At 61.3% G+C, this 16,777-nt stretch overlaps 8 protein-coding genes across 8 annotated transcripts; 4 read left to right on the top strand and 4 right to left on the bottom strand.

Moving 5' to 3' along the window:
• Positions 1 to 717: 717 nt before the first annotated feature.
• Positions 718 to 1,986, top strand: SDRG_12651 (hypothetical protein; the record flags this gene model as incomplete). The annotated part of the gene is made up of 3 exons (XM_008618729.1): positions 718 to 1,011; positions 1,062 to 1,295; positions 1,408 to 1,986. The coding sequence occupies 3 exons, from the start codon at positions 718 to 720 to the stop codon at positions 1,984 to 1,986; spliced, it is 1,107 nt and encodes a 368-aa protein (XP_008616951.1).
• Positions 1,987 to 2,066: 80 nt separating this feature from the next.
• Positions 2,067 to 2,892, top strand: SDRG_12650 (hypothetical protein; the record flags this gene model as incomplete). The annotated part of the gene is made up of 2 exons (XM_008618728.1): positions 2,067 to 2,666; positions 2,710 to 2,892. The coding sequence occupies 2 exons, from the start codon at positions 2,067 to 2,069 to the stop codon at positions 2,890 to 2,892; spliced, it is 783 nt and encodes a 260-aa protein (XP_008616950.1).
• Positions 2,885 to 3,818, bottom strand: SDRG_12649 (hypothetical protein). Its single transcript, XM_008618727.1, has 7 exons — positions 3,787 to 3,818; positions 3,721 to 3,731; positions 3,649 to 3,660; positions 3,341 to 3,606; positions 3,164 to 3,295; positions 3,059 to 3,120; positions 2,885 to 3,007 (listed from the first exon to the last, which is right to left on the bottom strand). The coding sequence occupies exons 1-7, from the start codon at positions 3,789 to 3,791 to the stop codon at positions 2,923 to 2,925; spliced, it is 573 nt and encodes a 190-aa protein (XP_008616949.1). The 5' UTR covers positions 3,792 to 3,818; the 3' UTR covers positions 2,885 to 2,922.
• Positions 3,819 to 3,973: 155 nt separating this feature from the next.
• Positions 3,974 to 6,294, bottom strand: SDRG_12648 (GTP-binding protein). Its single transcript, XM_008618726.1, has 7 exons — positions 5,553 to 6,294; positions 5,332 to 5,507; positions 4,795 to 5,285; positions 4,688 to 4,747; positions 4,514 to 4,639; positions 4,310 to 4,471; positions 3,974 to 4,263 (listed from the first exon to the last, which is right to left on the bottom strand). Exons 1-7 carry the CDS (start codon positions 6,260 to 6,262, stop codon positions 4,108 to 4,110), a joined length of 1,881 nt encoding a protein of 626 aa, XP_008616948.1. The 5' UTR covers positions 6,263 to 6,294; the 3' UTR covers positions 3,974 to 4,107.
• Positions 6,295 to 7,133: 839 nt separating this feature from the next.
• On the top strand, positions 7,134 to 11,842 carry SDRG_12647 (hypothetical protein). Its single transcript, XM_008618725.1, has 7 exons — positions 7,134 to 7,460; positions 7,504 to 7,709; positions 7,735 to 7,864; positions 7,909 to 8,025; positions 8,068 to 8,130; positions 8,178 to 11,273; positions 11,319 to 11,842. The coding sequence occupies exons 1-7, from the start codon at positions 7,164 to 7,166 to the stop codon at positions 11,739 to 11,741; spliced, it is 4,332 nt and encodes a 1,443-aa protein (XP_008616947.1). The 5' UTR covers positions 7,134 to 7,163; the 3' UTR covers positions 11,742 to 11,842.
• Positions 11,843 to 12,206: 364 nt separating this feature from the next.
• On the bottom strand, positions 12,207 to 13,066 carry SDRG_12646 (V-type H+-transporting ATPase 21kDa proteolipid subunit). Its single transcript, XM_008618724.1, has 3 exons — positions 12,996 to 13,066; positions 12,765 to 12,858; positions 12,207 to 12,718 (listed from the first exon to the last, which is right to left on the bottom strand). Exons 1-3 carry the CDS (start codon positions 13,027 to 13,029, stop codon positions 12,292 to 12,294), a joined length of 555 nt encoding a protein of 184 aa, XP_008616946.1. The 5' UTR covers positions 13,030 to 13,066; the 3' UTR covers positions 12,207 to 12,291.
• Positions 13,067 to 13,583: 517 nt separating this feature from the next.
• Positions 13,584 to 14,936, top strand: SDRG_12645 (hypothetical protein; the record flags this gene model as incomplete). The annotated part of the gene is made up of 10 exons (XM_008618723.1): positions 13,584 to 13,649; positions 13,711 to 13,796; positions 13,842 to 13,938; positions 13,979 to 14,080; positions 14,131 to 14,298; positions 14,341 to 14,419; positions 14,465 to 14,569; positions 14,615 to 14,712; positions 14,754 to 14,812; positions 14,861 to 14,936. 10 exons carry the CDS (start codon positions 13,584 to 13,586, stop codon positions 14,934 to 14,936), a joined length of 936 nt encoding a protein of 311 aa, XP_008616945.1.
• On the bottom strand, positions 14,926 to 16,776 carry SDRG_12644 (hypothetical protein). Its single transcript, XM_008618722.1, has 5 exons — positions 15,817 to 16,776; positions 15,648 to 15,772; positions 15,518 to 15,599; positions 15,255 to 15,469; positions 14,926 to 15,208 (listed from the first exon to the last, which is right to left on the bottom strand). The coding sequence occupies exons 1-5, from the start codon at positions 16,744 to 16,746 to the stop codon at positions 14,950 to 14,952; spliced, it is 1,611 nt and encodes a 536-aa protein (XP_008616944.1). The 5' UTR covers positions 16,747 to 16,776; the 3' UTR covers positions 14,926 to 14,949.
• Between the last annotated feature and the right edge of the window lies 1 nt (position 16,777).

Here is a 16,777-nt window from a genome sequence, read left to right as displayed (position 1 = left end):
GGCAAGGACGACTCGCTGGTGTGGTGCAACTACCTCGGCGGCACCAACGGCAAGATCCCGCGGCCGTCGGTCGACCAGGCGACGCTGCTCAAGCATATCCTGGCCTAGTGTGGATCTATGGTTGTCGTATTTAATATAAATAATCTTTGTGATCTCTGAACACAAAGCTGGTTTCGTCGTGCAGTGGTGTGGTCATTACCACCTCTTGATGAGAACCCTTACTTAAGTATATTTGCAGCCTAGTGAATAGATCAGGACTGTAGTTTCGACGAACGTTGGAGACAACCCACGACACGGTGATCGACCTACACTACACACTCTTCTAGCCCCTTACTCGCCTCCATGCGGTCTCATGTAAAGGTCAATGCAAGAACAGGAGGCGCGTCGCCTCTGCCACCACTTACGGAGCCTTGTCCACCGGTGCGGCACCGAAACCTTGGACCTTCAAGCACCAATGCTCAACACTTCGTGGCTTGGCGACGCATCGACGAGGCTCCTGAGGTGCGTAGGGCGGTTGTTGTGAGGGCTTCGGCGGTGCCAACTGCAAAAGGCGCGTCGATGAAATGTCGGCATTTCCGGCTGCCACGTATTACATCGCTTCGAAATTCGAGATGCCATTGACAGTTTTGTATGGATGCGTGTCAAGCCGGTTAACTTCGAACTTCGACAACGACGTTGTGGCACCAGCAATGGTGGCTCATTTGGGATTGTGCGACGATGCAGACGTCGCGCTACAGCTACAACGACCCGCGAACGACCGACATGGTCATCCTCGAGGAGAGCGATGCAAAGGACACGAACGCCTTCATCGACGAGTTCGAGCGCCGCAAGCGAAACCGCATCTTTGCGATCCTCGGCGCCGGCGTCATGGTCGTCGGCATCGCTGTCGCTGTCGTCGTGCTCGCCGGAGGCAGCGACTCGAGTAGTAGCCAGAGCTCGGCCAACACACCGACGAAGGCGCCCAACAGCAACGGCACTGTGAGCGGCAACGGCGGCAACTCCGAGAGCGTGGTAACGTCAACGCCGACAACGGATGGCGCGTGGTCGACGACGGGCAATAGCTCGAGCGGCGACACGACGTCGACAGCCCCGACAACCGGGCCTTTCACAACGGTGCCTGTCGATGGCAATGCCACGCCGAGCCCCGCAATGACAACAACTCAGACCGGTTCGACTGGAGAACCGACGACTGCCCCGGGTCCGCAACCAAGCGGAAAGCCAAGCTCCGCTCCGGGTCCCCAGCCCCCGTCATCAGCGCCGTCGCCGAATTCGACACCGTCATCTCAACCCAAGCCGTCTACTCAGCCGACCACTCAGCCCAGCTCGCAGCCCCAACCTAGCCCACAACCGAGTTACCAGCCAAGTCCTCAGCCGCGGCCACGTCCTCAGCCTAGTCCCCAACCACAGCCGAGTCCCCAGCCTCAGCCGAGCCCAAAGCCCAGTCCGCAGCCCCAACCGTCTCCGTCGCCGTCGCCCGCTCCGCAACCCGGTCCCTCCAACGGCGACCTCAAGGCCCAGATCATCCACCAGACCACCGTCCTCCGCGCCGCCCACGGCCTCGGCCCCGTCACCTGGAACGACGAGCTCGCCGCCAAAATGCAAGCCTGGGCCGACTCCAACCCGCAGAAAAACGGCGGCGGCCACGGCGGTCCGCCCGGCAACCAGAACCTCGCCGGCTTTGTCGTCTGCAACAACGACTGCATGCACACAGAGGGCCCGGCGTGGAACTGGTACTCGAGCGAAGAAAAGCTGTGGGACTACAACTCCAACCAGAGCAAGGACGGCAACTGGATGACGACGGGTCATTTCTCCAACTCGATGGACCCGGGTGTCAACCAGGTCGCGTGCGGCTACTCGACGTACTACAACCCGAACATTGGCAAGGACGACTCGCTGGTGTGGTGCAACTACCTCGGTGGCACCAACGGCAAGATCCCACGGCCGTCGGTGGACCAGGCGACGCTGCTCAAGCAGATCGTAGCCTAAAATCAGCTTCATTGAATGTTGTGTGTAACCACTTTGACGTTTTCGCATAAAGTGCAAAGTGAGGGAGTTGTGGCGCCAGTATGAACGCACTGTATACGGCGAGTCGCAGCAAACTCAGTGATGACATGAGCGACTCGGACCTGAGCGACTCGGATGCCGAGTTGCACTCAGTCGACAGCTCGGCGTCGCTCTCGACACGCCGGCGTCGGTCGTCGCTGCAGCCCCGGCGCCCGTCCTTCTCTCGCATCGCTTCCAACCAGCAAGTGCGGACACCGATCGATGTGCCGGCCGCAGCGCTCGACCGCCTCACTGCCGCCGATCGTTTCCAGTCTCAGTGCTTCTCGGCCTACGTCCTGCAATGCGAGATCGCCGATTTTAACCTCTGGCTCGCAGCGCGCGTTGTCCCCTTGTCGTGGTGCGACGCTGCGATAGCCTTTCTGGCGCCACTTAACGACGACGTGCGCGCCAGCCTCGATGCGACGTGGTGCCTTCTCAGCTCGCTCCAGCCTCCGTTTCATCCCGCGCGGCTGGAGCTTTTCGAGCGGCAGTTAGGGACACTCGGCACAGTGTTACAGCGGGCATCGAACGCCCTTCAAGACGTCAAAGACCAGGCGAGTGGCGTTGAGCGAGAGCTAGCGCTGCGTCGCCTCCAACTGTGGACCCAAGACGTCCTCTCCAAGGTAGACAGCGATCGCACAACGGTCGGGAAACACTGACACGTAGCGCCATTTCTACTCGGTCAAGGTGCAGCTGCGCCAACGCCACCACCGCGGGCTCATTCCAGGCCTCTTTGACGGTTTGCGCGAAGAGTCGGTCCTGACCATGGACGCGGCCAGTGCGACCATCACGGTCGAGTACCCGCGGGCACTGGACCGCCCGGGGAGCCCCCGGCACAAGATTGTCTAATCATGCAAGAGCAACACAGTGTTGTAGTGGTTAGGTCCCCTGAGGCGTCACTTGCTGCGCGATCGCAGCTTCGAGGTCGAGCAAGTGCGGGTCGTCGACATGAATATCGCGCATGCTACACAGTGGAGGTAGGGGTAGGGTCCACGATTCTGCCAAGTGTGCGTACCATTGGCAGAGCTTTTCAAAGTACTCCAAATTGGGGCCACTGGGCCCGACGCGCGTTCGAATCTAGTAAACACAGATCAGCGTACGATGCCCCGTGATGGTGCACCTCGTGCGCCATGACGTTTAGCGGCGCGGGCCCGACAAAGTCCGCGTTGTCGGGCGTCGCAATGAAGACGAGGGCCGAGCGCACGACGCCGTCGGTGCAGTGCACGTCGACTTCAGCGCGATCGTACCCCGCCTAAGCACATTGGATATCGCCGATGCAAAGAGGAAGAGACGCGACCTTTTCGCGGTGGTCGAGCTGGGCGAGGATCTCGGGCACCTCGTCCGCGGGCACCTTGTAGATGCGCCCCCACGTCGGCGCACAGCGCGATGCGTGGCGGTCGAGCGAGGCGAACGGCGCCATGTCGGCGTCCTTGATGAGCGTCACGACGCGGCCGAGCGCGCCAGGCACGCCCCGATGGTCCGGGCTGCCCTGCCAAAAGCGCCGGTGCCAGCCATTCACGTACCCAAACATGGTGTCCTCGACCGGGAAGTCCGTCTTCCAGACTAAGAGGCAACGTCCCAACACGGTCTTCTTGATGCACGTACCAATCGAGCCATCTGTCGTCGAAGCGCCAAAAGGAAGCAATGAGATGAAGGTCTCCTAGTAGAAGGACGTACAGCCAAAGATCCTAATACGTGAACGCAGGCCCATGAGTCGTGCCAATCGACGGCGTTGCTGCGTACCACATGCGCGTATTGCGATCGACCGGCAAACGGGAAACTGCAGCAAGGGATCCGGATGCCACTGGCACCAGCTGGTGGCGCGCGCCCAATCGTCGGTGGTCGCCGCTTCGAGTCATGGCACCGACAGCATTTCGCAGACGCGCGTGGTCCTTGCCCGTTCTCTTGCTTCCGAGTTGATGCTGCTTCGTTCTTACTCTTTGGGAAAAATGGGCTCCTCAACTCGGCGCCGGAGACATGCGATGCGCAGAGGACAATATTGTGTCGACTAGGAAGGAATACAGCGGCGTCGTCTATTCTGCATACTACTACACTGGCGCTAGCTTACTTGCCCGCACGCTTGCGCGCGTTCGGGTCCAGGAACCGCTTGCGGATGCGGATCTGCGTCGGGCTCACGTCGATCATTTCGTCTTCGCCAATGTACGTCACGACGTCTTCGAGCGACATTTGGCGCGCCGGCGAGAGGCGCACGTTCTCGTCCTAAAATCAACTCAATTGATGCAAATGTGGGGATCGAAGTCCGTACCGTCCCGGCGGCACGCATGTTGGAGAGCTTCTTCTCCTTGGTCGCGTTCACTTCGAGGTCCGTCGGGCGCGAGTGCTCGCCGACGACCATGCCCGTGTACACGTCCTCACCGGGCTTGACGAAGAGCTCGCCGCGCTCCTCGAGCATGTTGAGCGCATACGTCTAGTTGGTCGCTTGAGATACTTTTACACGGAGAATGCGTACCGTCGTCTTGCCGTTGCAGGACGAAATGAGCTTGCCCTTGGACGGCACCGAGGCCGAGCCCTGGTACTTCTCGTAGCCGTGGAAGATCGAGTTGAGGATGCCACTGCCGCGCGTGTCCGTCTTGATCTACAGTCCATCTTGGTAAGAAGGACTGGCGAGATTGCAAAAATCGACCTCACTGCGGTAGCCCATCAAGCAGCGCGACGGGATCTTGAAGACGAGGCGGACCTTGTCCTAGAGACACCGTGGTGTGAGAAGCGGCAAACGATGCAAAGTTCTACCTGGATGTCCTTGAACTCGAGGAGTTCACCGCCGCGCGTCGAGAGCTTGTCAATGACAACACCCGAGAAGTCGGCGTCGACGTCGACGGTCACTTCTTCGATCGGCTCGAGCTTGCTGTTGGTCTCTTCGCACTGCTTGAATAGCACGCGCGGCGCCGAGACGCACATCTCAAACCCTTCGCGACGCATCTCTTCAATGAGAATCGCCAGCTGGAGCTCGCCGCGGCCGTGCACGTTGAACGCCTCCGAGGTCTCGCTCGTCGTGATCGAAATCGCCACGTTGTTCTCCGTCTCGCGCGTCAAGCGCTCCTTGATGTGGCCGGACGTGAGGAACTTGCCCTCCTTGCCCGCGATCGGCGAGTCGTTGACGCCAAACGTCATCGAGATCGTCGGCGGGTCGAGCTGCGGCGACGGGATCGACGTCAGCACCTCCGGGTTGGCGATCGTGTCCGAGACGTACGCGTTGACGCCGGCAATCGTAATGATATCGCCTATCATTTGCACAATGTGACACCACTCAGATCTGAGAAACCGTACCAGCTTCGGCGGTTTGGATCTCCGACTTGACCATGCCGCGCGTCACGTACATCTTGGTGACCTTGCCCGACTCGACCTTTTGGCCGTCGCGGTTGACCACGTGGATCGCGTCACCGACCTTGACCTTGCCCGTGTGCACGCGGCCCGTCGCGAGGCGACCGACGTACGGGTCATGGCTACGTGACTATGAGCGGGTCGATCCCAGCGAACAAACAGTGTACCCGAGCATGGTCACGGCCATCGAGAAGGGCGTGTCGAGGTCGACGGTCGGCGCGGGCACGTAGTCGACGATCTGGTCGAGAAGCGCCTTCATCGACGTGCGCGGCTCATCGTCGTCGAGCGACGCCACCGCCCAGCCCTGCTTGGCGGAGGCAAAGAGCACGGGGAACTCGAGCTGGTCGTCGGTCGCATCGAGCGCCACAAACATGTCAAAGAGCTCGTTCTCGACTTCGCCGCCGAGGCGCGACGTCGGGCGGTCGACCTTGTTGACGACGACAAGCGGCTTGAGGCCGCGGTTGAGCGCCTTCGTGAGCACAAACTTGGTCTGCGACATGGGACCCTCGGTCGCATCGACGACGAGGACGACGCCGTCGACCATGCTCAAAATGCGCTCGACTTCGCCGCCAAAGTCGGCGTGGCCCGGCGTGTCGACAATGTTGAGCACCTTGCCTTCGTACTCGACGCGCGTGCACTTGGACATGATGGTGATACCGCGCTCGCGCTCGAGGTCGATCGAGTCCATGACGCGCTCCTCCGAGATCGAGTTGCCGCCGTGCTTGAGGAGCTGGTCGACCAAGGTCGTCTTGCCGTGGTCGACGTGGGCGACAATGGCGACGTTGCGGATGCGGTCGTTCGGGAGGCTGGCGAAGCTCCGGCGGAACGACGGCGGCGCCGGGCGGCGGATCGCAGCGGCAGCGCGACGCAGGAACATGGTGCGAGTGCGGAAATGACACACGCGGCAAACCACCAAGTCGACGCTGCGCGCTGATTGGCTCCGTCGAGATTCAAGATACGGGCAAAGACAAGCACCGCCAACCTTTCTCAAAAGCGTCTCTCTCCCATACTTACAACACGCCTCCCAAAAGAAGACAGCGGTCCCAACGCGTGCCACTTTATCTCCTGACGAAATGAGGTGTGTACATGCAACGTAGACCGAAAACACCTCAATACGCTTGCTTCTACACGCGTCCAAACATTCGCGATGAGACAGTATGGAGATATTGCCACGATTTGAGAGATAGTGGAGAAGCTGGGTTGAGGGAAATGGCGGGCCCGGGGCCCGAGGATGGATGTGGCCGCCCAAGAAGCGCTGCACGTCCTCGAGGAAGCTCCATTTTACTTAATCGGGCGTTCATACGACTGAGTTCGTGGTCGCGGTCGAGCTCGCTGCAAGTCGCTGGCTTCTTCGCATGCCACGGACCCGTAATCCCGCTGCGTTGGCGGTTGAAGCGACGAGCAATCGCAGGGCTCATGAAGTGAGCGCTCCACCAACACACTATGTGTACGTTGCATAGCCCTGAGCAACGCACAAGGGCGTCGTCTCTCGGGCCCACCGTGGTCGCTGACGTTGCCCTCAACGTCCAAGTTCGTTCTCGACGCTTCATCTGGCCTCAGTACGGTATACCGGTAACCAGTCTGGACGCTTGCACACCTACCCGGTGTACGCCAAGTCGAGTTATTGCTGTCGTGCACACTCTGTGGACAATATTCACAGTGGAAACGCGGGCGAGCTCGTTGCGGGTTGCGGGGAAGGGTCCCTTTTTGTGTGCCCCGGGGTACGCCCACCGCTTTTTGCCCTACCCCCACGCCAAGATTGTGTCGAAGCGTCGCGGATGTCGGAGCTGCTCCTGCGCTGGCTCAACGACGAGGTCCAGCTCTCGGTGGTCGTGACCGAGTTTGAGGCGACGTTCGCGAGCGGGTACCTCCTTGGCGAAGTGCTCTTCAAGGCCAACCAGCAGCACAACTTTGGCGACTTTGTCTCGAGCGACTCGGCCGATGCAAAGATTGTCAACTTCTGCCTCCTCGAGCCCTCGATGCGGGCGCTGGGCATTCGCATGGACCCGGTCATTGCCACGAGCGTCATGAACGAAGCGAGCGGCGCGGCCACCAAGCTCCTCTACCAGCTCAAGGTAGGCTGCCGGCCTTTCTGGCACATCATCGCACGAGGCGTAGACGGCGATCGCTCGCGCACATCGGTCCGGCACCGTGTCGTGCCGGCCCTATGCACCTGGCGGCGTTTTGCCCATCCACAACGTGCCAGGTCGGCTGCCCAAGACGGTCTTTGACCCGATCAAGCACGAGTCGTTCGAGCACGCGATCCGACTCCACGTCAAAGCGCAAGACGAGCTCAAGCGCGAAAAGTACCTCGGACCGCGCACGTTGGTTCATGAACAAACGGCGTAGGTACAAGGTGGCGGCGGCAGCGCAGCTAACGCTCGACCGAGTGGCGCAAAAGGCGGCGTACCACGAACACCTCGAGGCGACACGGCAGCAGCGCCTCCACTTGACCAAGATCCAGCGCGAATTCACTCAAGTACAGCGCTCTGTAGCATCCTTTGCATGATACCACGCGCGTAGATCACGACCGAGGGCGAGACCGAAGCCTGGGCGGCCGCGACAGCCAAGAAGCGGGAGCGCGAGCGCCGGAAAGCCCGCTACAAAAAGCTGGTGGCGACACGCGCCGCAGAGCGCCAGGTGCCACCGTTGTACACGTCGTCTTGGCTCATGCGTTCGTAGGCCACGGCGCTGGCGACGGCCAAGGACCAAGTGACCAACGGCATCGCCACGTTCGAAGCCACGGTAGATCTGCACCGACGTCCGTCACGTTGACCTATGGACGGTTTTAGCTCACCGAGACGAAGACGCTCAAGCCGTCCAAAGGCCTCCAGCTCCCGACACAGCTCTCGATCGGGTACGGCATACGGTCGCTCCGCACGACCTTCAAGAACGTCGACGTGACGGTGCCAACGTCACCGACGCCGATGCCGAGTGTCGGCGCCAAGCGCCGGCAGCGCGAACTCCGCGGCGACATCCAGCGCAAGCGCCGCGCGCGGTTTCTGAAAGCGTGCGATAACCACCAGCGCGCCCGCAACGACGACGTGGTCCAAGCGGCGCTCGAAGCCACCTTGCTCCGGGCGACCACCACCGAGGTACACCTCGAGACGAAGGAAGCCAACGTTGTCGCCTACATGGACATCGTCACCGAGAACCGGGCACGCCGGAACGCGCAGTATGCCCAGCGCGCCGAGACGGATGTCGTCGAGTCGGCCCGGCGCGACGCGACAGCGTATGGGATGCTGCACCACCGGTTCACGGACGCTGTCCAGGCGCAGTGCGAGCGCGCAGAGCGCTTGACGACCGCCATGGCGGCGGCGGCGGCCGAGACCAACATCGCTATCGCCCACCACGTGCTTGACCGCGTCGTCGACTTGGCGCTGGCCACGGCCACGTACCGTGAGACTTCGACGTGGATCTTGCCGTCGGACGTGTTTGTCCCGCCGCCGACGTGGCAAGAGATGCTCGCGTTTGGTGTCCACGCCCCAGACGAGCTGTTTGCCGCGGGTTTTGCGTCAAGCGACGCAGAGAGCGTGTTGAACGCATGCGAGATCGAGCGTCACGTGACGAGCACGCGTCACGCATTGGTGACCGAGTCGCGTCTCGAGAGCGATGCCACCTTGCCGGCACCGTCGTTTGTTTACGGCAAGCTGCCACGCGAGCACGTGCTGGGCGAGGTTGTGGCCGCTTGCCGCGCTCGCACCACATCGCCGACGCTGGCGCCACCACGCGTGCCCTTCCCAGCGTTCGCGCTCAAGCTCGCGCTGCTCGGGAAGCCGTTCGCGGGGCGCAAGACGTGTGCGGCGCTGCTTGCGACGCAGTACAACCTCGCGCCGGTCTCGGTGCACGCGCTCTTGGAAACTGCCATGGCCACCAAGTCGGACGTCGGCGTCGTCGCAAAGGACCTCCTCTCCGCCGGCCAGTCGATTCCAAATGCACTGTACTTGACGCTCCTCGAGCGAGCAATCCGAAGCATCGACCCGAGTGAGAAGCGCGGCTGGATCCTCACCGACTTTGTCGCGAGCCTCGATGAAGCCATGGACCTGGAGCGGGTGCTCAGCGGCCACGTGCCCGCGCCGACGCCGACACCAACCCGCAGCGATCATCTCGCGGTACCGCTGCCACCGCCGGCGCTCCCTTTGAACCACTACCTCGGCAAGTCGGGGCTCGACTTGGTCTTCCGGCTCGAAGTCGACCGCACCAAAGTGTTTCGTCATTGCCTCGGCAAGCTCATGGACCCGGTGACGGGCGCGCGCTTCCATATGCAAGACGCGCCGCCGACCGAGGCCGATGCGCGCAGCCGCCTCTGCCCGTGGCGGGACCCGACGATCGCAACCGAAGCGCTCTCGCTCTTCTCGCACGCGTACGACGTGGCGATGCCTTCGCTTCTTGCGTGGTTTGCACCGTACGGCACCCTGCGCACGGTCTCCGGAGACGACCTCGTCGGGGCGATGAGCGACTACATCGATGCGTTTTTGCATGGAGCTGCCGCGACCGAGAGCGCCAACTGCCTTGAGATGGAAGCACGAGCCAACGACGCAATGGCCGCAGAAGAGGGGCGGCAAGGGGCCGTCGCGCGGCACGACGAGACTCTGCGCCTTGCTCTCGAGAGCGAAGCGGCCGCCGCCCAGACGCTCCGGGCCGGCGAAGACGCCAAGCTCAAGAAGGACGAGCTCGTGGCCCTTCGAGTGGGCGTCGAGGCCGCGCACCAAAGCGTCTTGGAGGCGACGCAAGCCGCCCATGCGTTTCTCCTTGCGGACCGCCACGGCGACAGTGCCAACCTCCCACTGCATTTCAGCGTCGTGCCCGAGGTCGATCTCGCGGCCTTGGGCTGCGGCGTCTGGGAGGCTTCGGACTCTCAGTACAAGCGGACGCTCGAGCACGGCTTCTCGATGCTGCGTGCGTACCGCAGCCGCGTCGAGGCGCACGCTGTCAACGTCCTCTCCGAGATGACGGCGTTTGCCCGCCGGCCCGATGCCAAGCAGGGCATGCTGGACGCGTTCCAGTATGACTTCAACAACAGCGTGCTCGACGATATGCGCTTTGACGCCAGCACGAAAGCCGAGCTGCACGTCCGCGTCGATACGCTGCTCGACCAGCTCGGTGCCGTGCTCGATGCAAAGGGCGCGGAAGCCTTGGCTTTACTCGAGACGCTGTTGCGCGACCAGTGGAAGGAAGATGCGCTCACGTCCATTCAGCTCGTCGGCACGATGCTCTTCCAAGCTGAAGTCGACCTCTTCCACGCGAGCGTCACCGTCATCACCGACGCTGTTGCCGGGTTCGAAGTCGGGTTGGTCAAGTCCCTGGATGACGGCAAGATTCCGCTGTTGCCGCTTGGGAAAGACCCGGCTGAGGACGAGAAGGAGGCGGTAGTTGCCCCCACCAAGGCGTCGGCCGCCGCGAAGAAGAAGGTGGTCGTCGAAGCCGAAGTCGTGCCCCTCACACCGGCGCAAGAAGTCGCTGCCGCGTTCCAGAAGGCCAAGGACACACTCGCTATCGTTGCGTCCAAGGCGCTCAAGCTACCGAACGTGCCAGGCACCGCGACACCGAGCGGCGCATCGACAGCGCCGCCGCCGACCACCAAGAAGGAAAAAGAGGCGGGCACGGCCACGCCCGTGGCCAAGAAGGACACGATTGCGTCGTCGAATGCGATTGCAGGCGTCGGGTTCGAGTACGACTACGTACTGAGTCGACTCGCAGCGCTTCAAGACCGGGTGCTCGACACCATGGGCTACGTCGACCTCGTGCTGACGTCGCTCGAGACGGACCTGCGCGCCTTTGTCTCGTCCCGCCTCGGCTACGAGAAGGACGCGATGCTCTCGCTCGTCAAGTGCATTCGAGATGCGATCGAGCACGATGAGAGCTTGCCGTTCCGGCTCCTCCTCGAGGTTGGTCTATCTTACGTGCAGGATGGATGCTGAGATCGTGTGTAGCCGCGGCCAACGGCGCGCACGCCGCCGCTGCGCCAAGAGGTACTTGACGTCCAAGCTCGCATTGACAGCAGTGTCCGAGTGATTGCCAAGCCCAGCGTGCCTCTGTACCCGTCCGTTGAGCACTGGGACGACATGTACCTCAACACGCGGCAGCTCAACGGCGTCATGGCCATGCTGCGCGAGCTCGCGACGGCGACGCTCGGTCACAGCGTCGAGTTCGTGCCCCGAGCGACGTTAAACGAAGGGTTTGCGCGCCTCGCAAGTCGCCCGACGACGACGCTGCCCCGTGCGTGGCGCCGTCGCCTCAGCAAGCTCGGCGCGTACTTCGACACCAAGCACAGTGGTCTTGTCAAGGCCTTCCCCGATGTCGCCAAAGTGCTTCAAGCCAAGCACCGCGTCGACGAGATGGTGCTCCACTTGTAAAAACAAATGAACAATCCATTGCACGCCGGGGCTCGAAGCGACGACCTCGTCGGGTCCGAGGGCGAGTAGCCAGACTCCAGACTCGGCCACCAAGACAAGTTTGCTTGAGCGAGACGTGGGCGATGGCGGAGTGCCCGTTGCCGCCGATGCTGTGGATCAAGATGAACCGTAGGCGAGCTCAACTGTGATTGTTGGTCGCATGCAGTGGTGGGGTGTAGCCCACGTCAACACCACTAGGCCGGGACAAGGCGATGTGAGTTAGCATCTCCATCCGACGGTTGATGCGAGACTGTACAGCCTTTGGCAGCAGTCAGTCGGCGTTGCTCTGCTGCCACTTTCCGTACTTCTGTGTACTCAACTAGCCGGTGGTTAGGGGATACGGCCTCCTTCTATCTGGGCTTTTGCGTGGTGATTGCAGGAGCAGAATCGGCCATGGTCGCTGGTGGTACCATGTCGACTGCAAACGTCAAACTCAAAATGCAAGTCGTCGTGTTGTTGGTAAGAAACTAGTTGCGCAGGACGACGCCCAGAAGGGCCGCATGGGTGTCTTCTACTTGGGGAAGCCGGCGTTGTTGGACATGATGATGCCGACGATGACGCCAAAGATACCGAGCGCACTGGCGAAAATCTCGACAATCAAAATCTTGACGTAGAGGTTGGCGTTCTGGGCGTCCGCAAGCGCGCACGAACTGCCAGCAATGCCGACCGAGATGCCGCTGGCAATGTTGGTGAGGCCGACCGCGAGGCCGGCGCCAAAGACCGCGTAGCCAGCAAAGTAGAGCTGGTTGAGGTCGAGCGGCGCGTCGTGCGGGCCGCGCACGCCGGGCACTTCGACCTTGTTTTGCAAGATGATCGAGATAATGACACCGTAGATGGCTGTCGCTTCGCAGAAAATGATCGACACCAAGTTCTTCGAGCGAATGCGCGGCGCCTTGACCGCCGCGCCGAGCAAGCTCGAGCCCGTCAAGAAGATGCCCCTACGCCGCCAGTCTTAGCACGAGACACGCCGAGAGGATCGCGTACCAGGCCGCACCGATGACGGAGAAGCCAAGGCCGACGGCGATACCAATGTTGCCCCACATGTAAGGCGAAATGCTTGTGAGGACATCACCCCACCCTAGCACATGGGCGGCCATGAGCAACCTGCATGTTGATGGACACGCCGAAGCGGCGCGATGCAGCGGCGCGTGGGCCATGCAGAGAAGGCCGTGTCGCCGGCGCGTCGCATGGCGGCGAGGCGAAGCAGTCGTCTACCTTCGTTGAACAACGCATCCGTAGCCACGCTCATCTCGCTCGTCGACTTCTGCCAAGCTCCCAAATGAAACAGCCCTCGGGCAGCGTCAGAATTATACCTGGCACGGAAATAGTCTTATTCGTTTTCTACTTGCCAATTGTATGTCACAATACACCATATGCGTGTTGAACGGGGAAATGCAGGACAGCATGTAATAGTGTACCCACCTTTCAGAAATAGCGTTCCGTCGCCCACGCTATTTTAGGCCGTTTGGATGCAGTCAATTGGGTGCGACGGCTAAACCCACGCAACTGGACGCTACTGGCGTCTGTACCAACCGGCCCAAGAAGCTTCACCAACCATTCTCTCGAGTAGAGCTACATCAGACGACGGAAATCATCTTGTGCACGCTCTCTTTCCTCTAGAAGCCTCGCAACGCTCTTGATTTTCCCAAGAACGGCAGCGTTGTTGGGTGGTTTTCGCTTATATTTGGGTGTTTTAAGCTTGCCCTTGCCCGAATGATATATATAGTGTACAAACCTTGATATAGAGTTATGATGATGCATGTCGAAAATAGTGTTTCCGCAATCCACTGGAAAGCGCGTAGCATGGCGACCGTCTTCCAGCGCATGCAGTACGCCCTCTCGGGCACGACGGCCGGCCGTCGCTTCCAGGTACGACTGCCACGTCATGACCCGCTTCTTGCGTCATTCTGAGGCAATGCGCGCATCGTAGGAGCAAATGGACATGGCCACGATAGCAATGTTGACACACCTCAAGGAGCTCCATGTTGCCCGCGGTCCTGGCATCGTGACGCCCGAGTACCTGCCTGCAGTGATGCAGTCGCCTTATGGAGGTGGACGTAGGGAGAAGGAAGCGCTGTTCGAGCAGGCTGTCGAGGCCATGGAGACCAAGACATTCGAGGAACACAAGGCAGTGGCCCAGACTGCGCTCACCAAGCAGGTGCGACCCCATTAGCTGGCGCCTGCTCACGATCTCGTAGGCCGAAGCCCTGTTTAGCGCGCTCATGCTTGGCAACCAAGTCTTGCAACAGAAGCCCAACGTCTTCTCCATCACCGCGGAGCGTCCGGCGACGTCGCCCCATGTCCGTGCAGGATCTCGCCCATTTCAACGTCATGCTTGCGTCATCTGTAGACAACCATTGAAGGCTACGTCCAGGCCCACGTCGGCTTTTCGCTGCAAGTGCAAGACTCGACGATTGAGACCGCCGGTCGCGGCCTCTTCTTGCAGGGGACGGCGGTCGCGGGGACGCTCGTCGCCTTGTACCCGGGCACGGTCTACCTCTCGGAGCACTACCGCAAGGTACAGAGCTGTCCCTCGACAATCATGCTCCTTCTGGTCTAGAAATACTTTGACGTTGTCTCCAACAACCCGTTTGCGCGTGCTCGTTTCGATGGCGCCATCATCAACGCCAAGGACCAAGGTACCCAAAGACGCGTCCCGAGCATTGTTTCAGTGTATCAAGTAGCCATTCCGCACGTGAACCATTATGCGCTGGCACAAATGGTCAACCACCCGCCCGCCGGCGCGTCCCCGAACGTGCTGCCCGTCGCATTTGACTTTCCTGCTGCCGGTATACCTAATTCCATTTGGTGGGCCTTTGGCGACCAAGTTGTAGAGCCGTTCACGTCCGAAGCGTTTGCACCGTACATTCCCAACCGCTACGTCGAACAGCCGTCGCTGTTTGCCATGTTTGGCAAGCGCGGTCTTGTCCCGGTACGATCTCATTTGTCTCGGTCAGTTCTTATCGGGGTTAGGGTATCGCACTTGTGACCCTCCACGACGTCCAAGACGAAGAGCTTTTTCTCAACTACCGGTACCATTCTCGTCTCCTGAGACTGTGGACAGGATTTGGTCGGCGTAGGTACAACCCGAGCTTGCCGTACCCCGAATGGTACACGCCGGTCGACAAGGAAGCCGACGAAAAGATGTGGGGCTAATGTGGCGTGCGTGTTATAAAGAACGTTCTTGGAGCGTGCGCTGGACGCGTTCGAGGTGGGCTTGGGTCGCACGGAGGGCGTCTTGGACCTTGTCGGTGGTGGACGACGACGACGGGTGCCACCGGGGGACGTCGGCGGCGAGACAGGCGCGGGTTTTGGCGAGCTCGGCCTCAACGCGGCTTGCGACAGCGGATTGGCGCTGGCTCGTCGCTGCCCGTTCCTGCGGCGTCAAGTAGGCCCACGTTCGGAAGCTCATGGTGGCGTGGATGTATCTAACATATACGTGTTGGTCCATCGCCTTGGCGAGACGGCGCATACGGTTGGTACATGTCTGGTGGCGCGCATAGCAAGATGGACACGGACACACCGGTAGGTAAGAGCAGGGAGGCCGTCGATCCCGCTGCGTCCGCGGCGACGATCGTCCGGTCTGTGAAGATGACGCGGACTCGACCGTCGCCAAAGGCGCGGAAGCGTCCGACGGCCGTCGTCTGGTCTTCGACGACCGCATTCGCATCAACCGCAGGCAACGGCATCTACCGAGATGCAAGCGGTGAGTCCCGCCCAAGGTACGAGGCGCGCACCGACGGCGCTGGTTGCAGCTGGTTGGCGCTTTCGTGTAGAAAGGCCATGGTGTTGCAAATCGCCGTCAGGTCGTACGCGAGCCTACCGCGGTGTCGTTGAGCTATAAGCGGTGGCAAGTTTCGTGCAAACCGAGACGCGGTCGGCGGTGGCACCGACGTGAGGGTAAAGCAGTGTTCGAACGGCGCCTCGGACGTGTAGTGCTTGAAGAACCCTTTGGCAAACACCAGGGTCGAGTTGTCGGCCGGCAGCAACGCCTATAAGGACGCCTTCTAAATGCAGTATGCGAGCGAGGTCGTACGTAGATGCTCGTGGGCAGGACGTGGAACGAAGCGTCTCGCGTCCACTCGGCCACGAGCGGGCGCCGCAGTGTGGTCGCCGGCACCGATACGTGCTGTCCCACGTCATAGACGTCGACGGCGAGGAGCGCTGGCGTCGGCAAGTCGTCCGGGCGCATGGCGACAGCTGCCCAATGCGGCCGCGCGCTAAACGCTCTGTTGGTCGGTGCCGGCGTCGTCTTGTAAGGCGAATCGACGTCAATAGAAAACGTGCTCTGGTGGGTCAGGTGGGCTTGGTGGGCCGCAATAAGAACTGAAGCCGGGTACGCCCAGTGCAAAGGAATCGCTTCCCGGAAGAAGCGCTGCGCGATACGCGTGATGCGCGTCCGAGGCCCGTCGCCCGTGGTCGTAGCGACTGCGACAGTGCACGTGGCATCAAAGAAGGTGCCTGTCGCATCCAGGCAGACGCGGGCAAGGCCATCCAGCGAGTCGACGCCATACGCTCCCGACTCGGATTGCATCGCTTCGAGCTTGAAGCCGCCGCAGCGCCAGCGAAAAGTTGTCGGAAGAGGTCCTTGGCGCCAGTGTACGTCCCGGAGATGGTGCTCGTGCACGTACAATTGTCGGTCGCCGGCATGCAGATTCCGGAACGCAAGGAGCTCCCGCAGAGGCGGTATGTAGACAGACGGACACGAGGCGGAGCTATAGCGCTGGAGTGCGCCAGATGCAAAGGCCGAAGCGTCAATGACGGAGAAGCAGTGGCCGGCTGGCTCGAGGACGAGGCAGACGGCGGTTTGCCGGGACAGCGGCGAGCCCGGAGACGACCGCAGCGAGGATGAGGCGACGTGGCGCCGCAGAGGCCGCTGGTAGCTGCCAATCGCCGTGCCATCTTGCAGCAGCAGCATGCGGACTGCCTCCATGGGCGGGATGGGCAGCGTGCTCGACGGTGCCATCCTGCGGGATCTGCGTGATTTGCTGATGACG

This window comes from Saprolegnia diclina, assembly GCF_000281045.1.
Source record: "Saprolegnia diclina VS20 unplaced genomic scaffold supercont1.51, whole genome shotgun sequence".
Classification (NCBI taxonomy): Eukaryota; Oomycota; class Saprolegniomycetes; order Saprolegniales; family Saprolegniaceae; genus Saprolegnia; species Saprolegnia diclina.
This window is presented reverse-complemented; position numbering and strand designations above follow the sequence as displayed.